Raw genomic sequence first — 14,041 nt, 5'->3', positions numbered from 1 at the left:
TTACTGTGCCGCGCCGCAACAGCTAAAGTCTGTCTACACTGGACAAGACAGATCAACCATTGAAAATAGTTTGAAATTTGTATCAGTACATCATAAATAGGTAGGCAGCAGCAGTTTATCTTCCGGTATTTGTCAGCTGCGCCACGTGCATCCAGTGTACAGTAGATTTCTGCTTACTGCTCGTTCTGAAACACTGCTTATGATTAATGCGGATAAAAAAAAAAGTAGTGGGTGAATTTATATAATTTTAGTGTGGTTGTGGACCCTTTAATAGAAAATAAATGAACAGATATTAGGTACAGGTACAGTGACATAATATTTAAAGGCCTTGAAGTGATAACAATTATTGTAATAATTAGTATGACCCAGAGTATGTTTTTGTGTAATATTTAGAAATATTTTAATCCCTCCTGACCATTTGTACATGTTTAACTGTAAGGTAAATGTGTGCTTAGGTTAAAGGTGTTTTAGCGTGCAGCTGATTTAAACAGAAGTATCAGCATGAGCTCTCAGGGGCTTCCTGCAGCTCTAAGCGTTGAATGTGAAAGTGTGTCTATTCTCCCATTAGGAGTGCTAATGTGTTTTAGCGTTAACACATAAGAGGGAGGCTTACCACAGCGCTTCCCCTGCAAGAGTGAGACGAAAGGGAGGCAGGAGCAGGAGAGGAAAGATATTAAGACACTATGAAACTTTTGAGGAGATGAGGAGAAACTCAAAATGAAGCAAATTAGCAGAGAGATTTGACAGTAAGAATTAATGCGCGAACAGTTTTGAAACGGCAAAAATGGTACACCACAGTCCTGTTGTCTTCCGCTCATATCCTTTCTCTGATTGGCTGAGGTTGAATTTCTTCTGCTTAGCTGTATTTACAGTCATAATGGCTGCAAATAGAGGCTTTTTAGATGTTGGCACCTCAGCATCTACTCAGGGAGAGGGGAAAAATGGAGAAACTGCAAATTAGATTTGGCTCATCACCACAGCAACACTGACAGTAGGTAGATTTGGTGTTCCAGGACAAAAAGGAGAGTGGCTTGTTAGATTTAATTGAAGTGAGCAGGGATAATGGAATCACGTGGAGTTCTGCAGGACTTCACTGAGAATCGCAGTCAGGTGAGGGATGCAACTGATGCTGCAGAAACTGAGTCACTGTGTGCAATGAGTGAATGAACGGCGATGTAGCGCAATATGCTGCTGCATTCATTAAGGATTTGGAGTTGTTTTTATTCCAGTCTTCATGAAAGCATAGCAGATGATCGAGCAGCTTAGCGCTGGCACATGAACATGGCACCAGCACAATATGAGCAAATCGAAAGCTATCTGTTTGCGTGTAGCTAGTATTTCAGGATATCTAGGCTTATAGAGAACATCACTAGGGTTCCAGAATAAAACTTCCCAATTTTCTTTATAGAGAGTTTTTTTAACAAGAATGTATGAATCCTTCAAGACAGACATTTAATATGCTTTGAGATTTAAGTAATAGTTTGCTTCTGCAGATCTCAAGCCAGGAACATTTTTACCATCCTTTAGAATAAAATGTGTATGATAGCGTACTGTAACTTCTGGAAATAAATTTTGGAATTTGTCACATTTTTGCATGTTCAACATTAATATTTGTCTCAGTATTCATTTTATTCTATTAGTGGAGGGGAATTTTTTCCGCATTTTTTTACGTGATACAAGATAGAGTTCTTAAAGGGAACTCCACCCCAAAATGAATTTTTCCTTAATCAATTAAGATATTTTTGATGAATACCGAGAAGCTTGTGACTGTCCCATAGACTGCCGAGAAAATTACACTGTCAAGGTCCAGAAAAGTATGAAAGACATCGTCAGAATAGTCCATTTCGAATAAGGCTATATTCGATATATCAATAAGCAGTGAAATTCTTGTGTGACTTCAGCAGTGCTGTTCAATATGTACATTTTTTTCTCACTACCTGTTTCTGTGATACATTTCAGAGTTATCAACTTCTGTTATTTTTGTTTTTTAATATATCTTGTTGAGTGAAAATAAGTATGATTTACTATAATGGGTCTTTTTTTATATATCTGTAGACATTTTTGAATACTAATGCCTCTTTTTCATCTTTTTCCCTTAGGCTGCCGCTCCGTCGCCATGACGACTGAGGAATGTCCCGTGCCGCTTGGCATGAGCCAGGTGGGGGCGGGGCTGTGCGAGGACTTCGGCACCTCTCAGGGGGATGACATCATCGAGGAGGTGGGGCCGTGCGATGATGCGGGCAGTGACCTCAGCACTTTGGTCGTGCCGTTTCCTGAGTTGGCGCCAGTGGTTTTCTTCTGCCTCAAACAGACCACCTGCCCGCGCAGCTGGTGCATCCGCATGGTGTCGAGCCCATATCCTTTAATAGCCAGCGCTCAGGGGTCGTGAGTAGAGTGTGACTTCTAACAATGACTATGGGTTGACTTGGAGGAAAGGTGGTATCTAACTAACACAATAGCAAGTTGACTTAATCCAGCTTCCTACTGCTGTGTAGTCAACAAGGCAGTGATTAAGTGCTGTGGGATCGCAGTGACAAGCTGATCTAAACACACTGCGAGTGACAGCTTGGCATTGGGCATGTCGTTGACTAAGACTAGACGTTCGCGAGTTGTCAGCAGTGACATTGAATTACTATGTCAACATGTGAAAATGCAACTGGAAAGTCGAGACACATTGAGTATGAATGTGTGCAGTTAAATATTGAATTATCACGTAAAAACTTTTACAAACCACTTGAATTGCATAGGTAAGGGTTTAAAGTGCATCGATAATGCCTCTTTGGTGCACTTTGCAAAGCAGGACTGAGCTTTCTCTGTCGTTTGAAGTTCACAAGTTGATTTTTCTTCCCTTTTTGTGCATTTCTGCCAGCTAGCCATGGCTGCCTTGGGGATTCAGAGTCCTTTGGAAAGTGTTTTAAATCGAATTTCACGTCTCTGCGTTGGTTTGGCTGACACTCTCATTTGGCTGGGCTCAGTGCAAGCATTTTATACATGATGGGCACAGGTCCTCGTCGCCCCATTTAGGCCCAAATCTCCCATTGCTTGAACAGCCACAGGGCACTAATCAGCACCGCTCACTGTTACCCCATAGACGGGTGCGTTGGAAAACTGTCGTCTCCAGCTGCTAGCCGACTAGGGAAATCTGCAAACAGAGGCACTTTCTGAGAAGACATTAGCGCTCAAACAACGCTACACAGCATGCCAAATTTATTTCAGTGCCTTAATGGGATGTCTCTGTAACTTGATTTTATTACATGTAGGGAGAGAGAGAGGGATGAAGTGATCCTTTGATGACTTTATTAATGGTCAGAAGTGTGCTGAGATTAATTTTTACACGATTTAAAGAACAGAGGACATTCAAAGCGTGAATATGCAGTGCTGTAAAGGCAAAAACACATTTCACACTTCTGGGAAACCAGGGGCTTATTGATATCTTATGGTTTACATTTCAGAAATATTGAAATTAAAATGGAGTACACTTTATCAAGCCCAAGGGGCAATTTGCTAATTATTTAGTAATAAGAGAGATTAGATAAGGGAGGAAAGAGAGGAAATTATCTCCCCCCTCCTTTTACTGCATATTTAACATGTTGGCAAAATGAATCATTATCTTTTAATAGTTTTTGTACACTGTTGTCCTTGTCAAAACACTTTAATTGGTGATTTAGGGTTTTAGATATGAAGTCCCAGAGTGTTTGCTGTCACTTTGTTGCATTTGAGAAACAATGTTACTGCAGGGCTTCTTACAGTCAATTACGAACTGTTTTACATCCGGTGTGCCTAGTGAAATGTATAGAAGAATTGAACTCTTTAACATTAGAATTTTTGGTCCATTTCGATGCTGATTTATCTGCTAGCATTTCACTATGAACTAGCAATATGAAGGTTTGGATTTAAAAGTTCACTATAAAACAGAACTTTTTTAAATTCTTTCCTCTCTTTCTTTTACTTACCATGATTTCATTTCAAAACTGTTTTGTTTCTGTGGAACACAACATGAGAATTTATGAGGGAGGGAGGTTCACTAGTGTTTTTTAGTTTGGGGGTTGTAAGATTTTTAAGATGTTTTTGAAAGAAACCTCTTATGCTCATTAAGACTGTATTACGAATACAGTAATACTGTATAGCAATAGTAATAGTAATAACTTTTCTATTTTCATATTTTAAAGTGGAGTATATCGATTTAATGCACCCATTATGAACAACAGTGTTAATTTATTTTAAAAAAATTATGACTGACCCCAGACTTTTGAATGGTATTGTTTTTTTTGCATAGTGTAGTTACAAATGAAGCTACAAATGTAAGAAAAAGATGTGCAATATTTGAATGTTTTTTCACTAGTGTAACTTACTTTGCCTCCCCACACATACTTTTGTAAATTTTTTGGCTAAAACTACGTAAATTTGAATACATTTTCAGTGAATCGTTTGCTTAAAATTTTGGTCTGCTTTTCATACAAAGCAATTGTATGGCTTATATAACAACAATCACAACACAAGCTTTCATAGTGATGTCTAGTCACTTTTGCAACTTAGAAGCTATGATAACTAAATAATAGTTGCATGGAAAAATGTCTCCTTTTGTGTTTCACAGAAAATAAAATAAAGCCATGCACAAAATTGTAAATTTGTCCAAATGACATTAGTGTTAGGGTTAAAATGTTATTTTATTTTGTGGGTGAACTATTTCAGCAGAATTTCAGTGGAAAAGATAATAAAACTATTGATTTTCCCTTGGCTTGAAACAGTCCATTTTGCGAATGGTGCAGTGTATGTCTGTGTATGCATTTACAAAATAACATTTGTCCGTCTTAGACCAAGCTTTCTGTCCATTCTGTCTGTAGAGACCCATGAATTTGGAACGAAACATTCAGCAACCTTCAATTGGCTCATTGCAATGCCCCCCTAGACATCAATCCCCTGCTGCAGCACACCAAGTATGACAAAGCCCGTCATCACAGTGCCCTAATGGAATAATGATATTCCAAACCTTTGACTCCCAATACGAGAGGGAAAATTAGAATCTGTCAACACTTCCGAAAGCATTTAGTATCGGTTTTCAGTCTTTATCTTCCTCATTTGGAGGCCTTTGTCAATAAAATCTCTGGACTCAGATTTCATCTTTGTTCTTTATACAAAAGGTCTTGGCTGTAGATGGTATGATTGGATGATGAAATAATTGCTATTCTTAGTTTTAAATTGTAGTATTTGAACAGTGGCTTGATTGCTGCAGGATGTCGCTCTCTGGATTGCCAAGAGCCTTGATTTCTCTCTCTCTGTAATAAAGGTGTAGCTAATAGACCTCGATCCCTCCTCGCACATCACTTTGTCTGTGCCAGACTGTCTAATTCAGCCCCTGTGTGTCCTGAAGAGGGTTCGGGAACAAAAGGTTAATACTAATCTTCAGTCCTGACCGGTCTGTGTTGTTATGAGTCTATGACAGCTCAGGCAAGACTGAAGTTTCTGAATCCTCTTTTAACTCCTTTTCTCTTCCCATAGGCTTTTTCAAAGGCTGAAGGATCTTAAAGACCTAGTATATGCCAATAATGAACATTCTGCCTTTATTTGATGTTTCAAACGTGCTCAGAATTAGAAATCTTTGCTATATGAAAGTTTTTCAGCATGACCATAGACTATGTGCCCAAAAATAAGACTAAAATTGCTCTATATGACTTGTGCAATATATTTAAAGTTTTTTTAAGATCATGTAGTAGGTTTCTCGATGGTGAGATATTCAAATTTAGGTCATTATTCACTTATACGCTGCCGTTAAAAAGTTTGAGGTTGGTACTAAAGAGTTTTTAAAAGAAGTCACTTATGCTCACAAAGATTGCATTTTTTTTAAATATAAAAAAATATAGTAAAACCCATAATATTGTGAAAATTGTAAACCCATAATATTGTGAATTTAAAAATAACTGTTTTCTATTTTGATGTATCTTAAATTATATTTTATTCCTGTGATCAAAGCTGAATTTCACAATCATTACTCCAGTCTTCAGTGTCACATGATCCTTCAGAAATTGTTGTAATATGCTCATTTGCTGCTAATGAAACATTTTTTAATTACTAGAAATGTAGAAAACAGTTGTGCCGATTAGCATTTTTGTAAAAAACTGTGATTTATGTATATTTTTTCAGGATTCTTTAATGAATAACAGGATTAATGAAAATAAGTGCTTTGTAAAGAATTTTGTAGTCTCTACTGTCACTTTTGATGAGTTTAATAAATAAATAAATAAAATAATGTATTTCCAAAATAAATATTAAACGGACCTCAAACTTTCAGAAAGTGTAATAATCTACTTATAATAAAAAATCTACTTTTGTGTCCTGCATAAGAAATCAAAATCATTTTTGGAATGTTGATTTTTGGGTGAACTGTCCCTTTAAGGCCAGTCAGCCTCTTTCTGTCTAGGGCTTTCTTTCTCTATTTTTCATTCCCTCCATCACCTCTGTCTCTTTCCTCACCAGGCACACTATAAGAACTCTCTGGTGTGTGATTTATGTCACAGCATGTTAAAGTAATTACTGAGGACTAACATCTCTCGCTGTCTGTCGCTCTCCTCTCCTCCCTCCTCTTCAACGCTATTTGTGTGTGTGTGTGTGTGTGTGTGTGCAGTTAATCCAGGCTGACCGCAGATCAGTCCAGAGTTCTGGGATAATGGAGTGTTAGAGTCAGTATATGTTGAGTGATTGTATCGCACTCTTAATTTCAGATCAGATGGACTTTGGACAACATAGCTGACCTGAGCGCAGAAATCCAACAGTACCATTATCCTGTTAACTCAGAGAAACGGTTAAACCAAAAATTAATGTTGTTCCAGACTATGAATTACTTTAATCTGGTGAATGCAAAAGATACATATTTTTTTGTATAATTGCAATGAATGGGAAAAGCATTCAGGCTTTAAAAAGCCTTTTAAAGCCATGTCTCAAAGCCATTTGATAGTATTGTGACTGAACTCTAGGAGTAAGACCACAGTAATGGTATTTGAATGATGCCTCAGACCCCATTCTTTGTAATTACATGCTAATGTAAAAATGAAGCAAGAAGCTTCATAGAAATGTCTTCTTTTGTGTTTCACAGACGAAAGTAAGTCATTCAGGTTTGGAATGACATGAAGGTGAGTACTTGATGACAGAATCTTCATTTTTGTGTGAAATATCCATTTAACATAGAGGAGCTTTGACCTTTTAAAGTGAGCTCTTTTTGTTTATTTTTATTTTTTATTTTTTTTTTATAAATGATGCTGCTTTGAGGCAAATATGCTAAATCTCATCTCAAGTTCTGGATTGGAGTTCAAAAAATGCATGCTTTGTCTTCATCGATGTCACTAAAATGCTGTTGCTCGTATTCGTCTCCTGTCTAAGAAACAGATGGTGTTGTAAAATGTTATTTGATACAGTAAAGGTGTCAGACAACTGAGGTGTGTTGGAGTAACAGCCGTGTGGGTGATGTACATGAAACACAGCAACAAATGCATGAGATTTTGGTGTATGTTTTTAATTTCACAGACATTTCTTAGATCGTTTGAAGTGAAATTCAGTTTTCCAGGTGTTGGTTTTTGCTGGTGAAGCTAGGTGCTTGTTTCTTGTAATGATGGGATGCAGGAATGAGAGTTTCTCACAGCAGGGGCTCAAATGTAAAAAAGGGGCAATGAAAAACAAAACAAAAAATAGGTCAAAAGTTTGAATACATTACTATTTTATATTTTTGCAAGAAGTCACTTATGGTCATCATACCTGCATTTATTTGATAAATTTTTTTATATTGATACTTTTCAGGATTCTTTGATAAAAAGTAAAAAAAAAAAAAAAGAACAGAATTATTTAAAATTTAACTTTTGTAACAATATACACTGCCATTTAAAATCTTGAGGTCAGTATATATCTTTTTTCATTTAAATAAAATAGTTTTTAATAAGGATTTATCAATAAACATAAATATCAAAATAAAAAAATAAATAAAAACAATTAAAAATTTAAAAGAAACCAAGCAGCACAACTCTTTCAAACATTGATAATAAATCACCATATTAGAATAATTTCTTAAAGATCGTGACAATGAAGACTTGAGCAATGACTGCTGAAAACTGCAGCTTTGCATTGCAGATATTGATGACATTTTTTTTAAAGTATATTAAATAGAAAAAACATTATTTTAAATTGTAACAATATTTCACAATTTAAGTTTTTTTCTGTATTTTTGATCAAATGCAGGCTTGATGAGCATAGGACAAAATGCTGCATAATTATCAAAAATGGTAATATAATAAAGTCTTTTCACTATTTCGCCAGCCTACACTTCACATAACAGGCACTTGGGCTTCATTAACTATGGAAGTTTCATGAAGTAGTTCACTGAAAAAAAAAATTCTGAACAGAATATGTGAAATATCAGTCAGTTAAGCAAAACACACACAACTCATAGCAATGCCTCAGATGGACAGATATGTAAAAATAAATATATGTAAAAAATACTTTTGAGCATTGAAATTACTTTTTGGTACAGATTGTCATGTTAATTATAAATCAAATGCATTTTGTTTTATTGACCACAATATCATTGCTATTTGTCTGAGAGGGGCACTTTTGAATAATTTTGAAAAATGGCAGTGTCTTAAGCACCCAAAACGCGCCATCCCCCCCCCCCCCCCCCTGCAAGTGACTGATGGGATGTAATCTGCTCTCTGCCTTCTCTTAGCTCAAATTGGAGATTCTAAATGGTGTTCTGTGCTAAAAAAATGCATTTTGTGCTGTTGACATTGACCCACAGTTCATACTTTCTAAAACACACACACACAAACACACACAGACACCACACAATAGTAGGGATGTCAAATTTCGATTATTTCCATGATCGATCGTCGTTTAAATTAACGATCAATTAATCGATTAATCGTTAACCATAATACTGCAAAATGCGTCTATTGCAGGCACGCAGTCAGCGGTATGACAGGATGTGCAAAAGCCACACACACACACACAAAATGCTTTCTCACTTGAATTAAAGAGGTTTTAGTCTGAATAAAATGCTAGTAGCAGGATTATAAAATGAATAGATGCGATTATGATCATTTGATAAAATGAAGAGAGCGCGCCATACTTTTGAGGTCATTTTACTTTGTTGACAGTTTCCAATCCCGCACGGAGAACGCTGAACGCGCATCTTTAAATGGTTTTGTGGTGCTCGTTGTTGTATTTTAAAGCACAATTGCAATGTTTTCAACTGACATTATTGTATAAAATTATCCGAAATGTGGAGCGCGTGTGACTGCGCTGCACATTAAGTGAACTACATCGGCGCTGCTGCACCAAAACACAGTTGCTCACATTAATTTGATCCTGCTGGATTCTGTCCTAGAAAATGTCAGATTTTTAAAAATCCGGCATACAGCGCATTAGATCGTGACAGTGCATGCGTGCAGACGAGGATGAGCGAGCGCGGCTTTGGCTAGATTTATTTGGAGGTTATTGCTCATGTCTCAATCGGCACAAATCGAAATGTTTCCATGTTCGCAATGTATTTGAATGTTAAACTATTATTTATAATGTAAACTAGGCTTGTACTTAACACGCATTCGCATATAGACGGAAAAGATGATCCTCTTCATATGAGCAAAAACGTCCTTGGCATAACAGCAGAGTGGACCGGTATACTACGGTCTATTTAAACTGAATGCTCCAGGAATGTGTCGGTCACAGCGCCTATTAATCGCTGTTTTGAATCCAGCAATTTTTTATTTAGAAATGATAAGATCTGATTATGACAAGTGTGGTATAAAAGCTTTGTTTATTAGAGGAATAATAGGTTAACTGGAAAATGTTAGATCGCGACCATGCTTTTGGACCCCATAGTCTTCATTTACGCGGCTTTGTTCTGGTTTGCCGGTTGGTCACGAATTTCCACAAATTCAGTATATTTAGGCATTGTTTCTTTTCCTAAATCTTCATAGTCTAACCCTCTAATTTCCCAGGTTTATTTTATTATCTTTCGCTTTTAATAACTGTTTTCGCATCTCTTACTGTGGTAAACATGGGAAGGGAAATTAAAGATTTCATGAATTAAGAATTCGTTCGATTTATTAATTTGTTCCCTTATTTCACTTAAATCATGGGTTATTTAGGGAACAAAATTAATGAAACATGGACAATTGCCACATTAATAATTCGTAGGAATGAATTAACAAGTTGTAGGAATGAATAGACTACCTGTCCTGTCACTGTGTCCCGCAGCCCTGCAAAGCGCACGATATAAAACAGTTATCTGATGAAATGATTAGTAACTACATTTCTATTGCATTTAATGTTGAAGAACTTTTATGTTGTTTCTATTTTAATGTACTTTAAAGTTTAAATCACATTAAAAGCTTAATTTGTACATTGTGAATGAATGATGATGCTTTTATATATCGTCACCGTCACTCACAGCCGCTCGCACGTGTTGAGTGCGCATGAGCCGCACGCAGCCCACCATTGAATCGGTTAACCGACCATCGATAGCCTTAATCGATTGCATCTCTTATCGACAATTAATCGATCATCGATTAATCGTTGACATCCCTACACAATAGTAATAGATTAGTTTCCTGGTCCATCTGTGATCTTCAAGTCTGTGGTCTCAGGGCACTGTGTTGAACAGCCGTTTGAACAGATTGTTTTTCCCTCAAAGTGCACCTCTAAATGCCTGCACACACTTTCTCAGACACACTCGCACTTCTGTCATGTCAGTGAGCTTCATGGCTCTTGTGGATTATTGGCATCAGATGTTTCAAAGCACCTCTTTCTTGACTGTATTGGCATGATACGGTTCTGTGTCATTGTCTCGGGTCATGGCAAAACTGATATTCTTGAATTCCCAGCCTGAGATGTGTGTTTATTTGTCATGTTGAGTGGGTACAAGCACTTTTGGGAACGTTACTTTAAAAAAGTAATTAGTTATATCTACTCACTACTTGTTCCAAAAAGTCAGTTAGTAACTGAATTATTCTATCATAAAAGTAACTCATTACCAGGGAAAGTAACTATTTGCGTTACTGTAAAAAAAAAAAAAAAAAGTTGCTATATGTCAAATAATTTTTTTATTTTTATTTTTTTTTTAGCAGTTTTAGTCAGTTGAAATGAGTATAACAGACAGGTGTTCGTACATAACTTTCGATATTTATTGCACATCAACAGACAGCAAGAGTTTTATCCTGCATTTCAAGTATTATCTTTGTAAGAAAAGTGTTTTTGGCCACTAGCTTTGTTTATGCGTGTGTCACACATTACATGTAAACATTACATGCACGTTCTTGCCTTCGACCACAATAAATTTGAAGTAGTGCTTATATCTCCACCTTGAAAATGCCTTGAAAATCTCTGCTGCTGCTGCGAATCTCTGTTTAGCTGCTGCTGCGTGTGTGTGTGTGTGTGTGTGTGTGGTACCGCTGGCGCGTGTGCTGGCATGTGTGTAAAAACACTGGCTCTGATTGGCTACCGTGAAACACATGACTCTACCTTAGCCAATCACAACCGCTTATCTCGTTATTAACCCATCTCCTCACTCGCTGTGTGGGTGCCAGGGGTGCGTTCGGATTACATAGTTTATTAAATCAATGCATAGTAATGCACCACATTTAACATTCAGTAATGTTAATGACGGGACGTTATTAATAACGGGAAAAGTTATTAGTTAGATTACCCCGTTACTGAAAAAATAATGTTGTTACCTAATGCCATTCTTTTAAACAGCGTTATTCCAAACACTGGGTATAAGTGATCCAATCAGGCCTGAGTGGATATATAGCAATTATTTAGCATTAAAAAATTAAATATGTTTAAAAATGGTAATCTGAAAAGGGGAAATGAGAATGCACAAATATCAATAAATGTCAATCGATTAAAAAATCTCTAAGTTTGGCTAAAAAAAAATAATAAAAAAAAATTGATATGATATAATATGATATGATACCAATGTATCATATTGCTAGATTTTTAAAAGACCTTTAGCTGTAAGGTGCTGCTAGTGTTTCTACCAGGTAACAGTTGCCAGCTAGACTTCCTTAGTTGACCAGCATTAGCCAATCTGTCTTTGTCTCTGTAAAAGCCATAGAGCCATCCTGAACCAGCAAGGAAATTCCTGCAGGTCTACACTATTTTTTAAGCAGGGTACTGTACCTTGCCTTTATGAAAATTTATTTTTTGTTTTGTATATATATATATTTTTTTTTTCAGAAACTGATTGGCCACGTTTTATCTTGGCACAGAATTTGTGAGTGTTAGCAAATGTGTGATTTTAATACTTGAACCTGAACTTTTTTTAATATAATATGCCACTGGTGATTAGTGCCAATAGTGGATTTTTCTGGTTATGTATTTCAGTGGAAAGTTACTTTGAATCTGTTAGGCATTATATAAATTAGTATCAACAAGTTTGCTTGTTGACAGTTTTATTTGACACTAAGGGTGTACTCACACTAGGCAATCTTAACCATGCCCTCGCTTCATGCTGCATTCGGGCGTGGTTCGTTTAGCCGTCCCTGGCCCAGTTGGAAGAGGTGGGCCAGGGTATGGTTCAGTTGGGCTCGGGCAGTTTGAGTACACCCAAAGTCATTTTAACTAAATGAAAAATACACTGAGTGACTGAAGTGATTCTTGCAAGATATACACTGGTTTGTTCACATAAGAGTTTGAATGTACTTGTTCACTTGAATTTACAAGATCTTAGGTAACTTATTTATTGTCGCTTTCAGTATGGCTATCAAGGTCTCGCAAAATAATATTCAAACTCACATTTAACCCTTTTAACATTTAATAAAGCACATAATCTGTACCTAATATTATCAGTGTCATAGTTTGTATGTTCTTGTTCTAGCCGTTGCAGAAATGGAAACCGTATCTAAAACCGAATCCCCTGTCGCCATTGTGGCTAGTTAGGACAAAAACTACAATTACCACTGAAAAGATACCTCTCATCTCATGTCATGGCATTGCATTAAGTCTGGTTAGGACACATTGCAAAGCTTTAAAAGGAATAATGCTGCTGTTCTCTGAAAAGATCAAAGGTTTTTTGTTAATGTTATTTTCTAGTTTCACATTGGAGTGTATCAGGTCAGCAGACATTTAGCTCGGCCTCATTCACGTTTTTCTCTCAAAAACAAATAGCATTTCCATTAAACATACTGTGGCCTGCCTCTGAATCAGATAATATGTGTGTGGAAAAAAGAGAGTGGATGCAGTCTGCTTGGCTGTGTGTGTGCGTGTCTAAAGGAGGTCATGACTGCTGACTGTTAAGACTCTGTCAATAAACAGGTAGGAGGACCGCTGAGTCTCTAACTGTGCTGTTGGCAGGGGCTGTTATAGGCTGTGCCCAGAACAGCATGAAGCAGTGACAGACAGAGGAAGGAGAATGAACGACAGACAAAGGCAAATGGAAGGGAAGAGACTGTGTGAAGCGAAGGGGTTAGAATACAGTATTTATTCCCAGAGGTAAGGCATGGAGAGAGATGAACAATGTCTGTGTTTGCCCTACTCACTGACCTTTCACCTCTGCTGGAGCCAAGCCACCGATCTGCTCATCACACACAGATAGAGAGAGATAGAAGGAGTAAGAGAACAATCAGTGAACCATGGGAGTTGGCTGAAATGGCAGCACTTTGTCACTGTCAAAGCGACTGGACCAGACCTCCTCCTGCGCTACAGTAATGGTGCAGGCGGCACACCGGGTGCATGTACAGTATGCGCAGATACACATGCAGTTATGCATTTATTCATAAATAACTGCATGCACTCACTCTCATTTACACATATTCTGCCTTTTCAGTGGTCCAAAAAGTGTTATTATTATTTATAGGATTGTGACATTTCTTTAAATAAATTTTTTTCCCTAATGCATCTTAGATTTTTACTTTTAATTTAATTCTACTTTTAATCATTCTAATATGCTGATTTTCTATTTAATATTTTTGTGGATCGAGTGGTCCTTTTTAGGATTCTTTGTTCAAAAGATCAATCTTTTATTTGAAATAGAAATCTCTTTTTCTCTCAGCAAAGCAGT

At 36.9% G+C, this 14,041-nt stretch overlaps 1 protein-coding gene across 1 annotated transcript in view; it reads left to right on the top strand.

Moving 5' to 3' along the window:
• Window positions 1–14,041, top strand: part of cacna1ia (calcium voltage-gated channel subunit alpha1 Ia) — a 185,050-nt gene that overhangs the window by 34,311 nt on the left and 136,698 nt on the right. Inside the window, exon 4 of the mRNA XM_052550671.1 lies at window positions 2,100–2,355. Coding sequence (XP_052406631.1) covers window positions 2,100–2,355 — 256 coding nt within the window. The remainder of the gene's footprint in view (window positions 1–2,099; window positions 2,356–14,041) is intronic.

The sequence above is a fragment of the Carassius gibelio genome, chromosome B3 (assembly GCF_023724105.1).
Source record: "Carassius gibelio isolate Cgi1373 ecotype wild population from Czech Republic chromosome B3, carGib1.2-hapl.c, whole genome shotgun sequence".
NCBI lineage: Eukaryota > Metazoa > Chordata > Actinopteri > Cypriniformes > Cyprinidae > Carassius > Carassius gibelio.
Note: the sequence above shows the minus strand (reverse complement) of the source record. Positions and strands in the feature narration are given on the sequence as shown.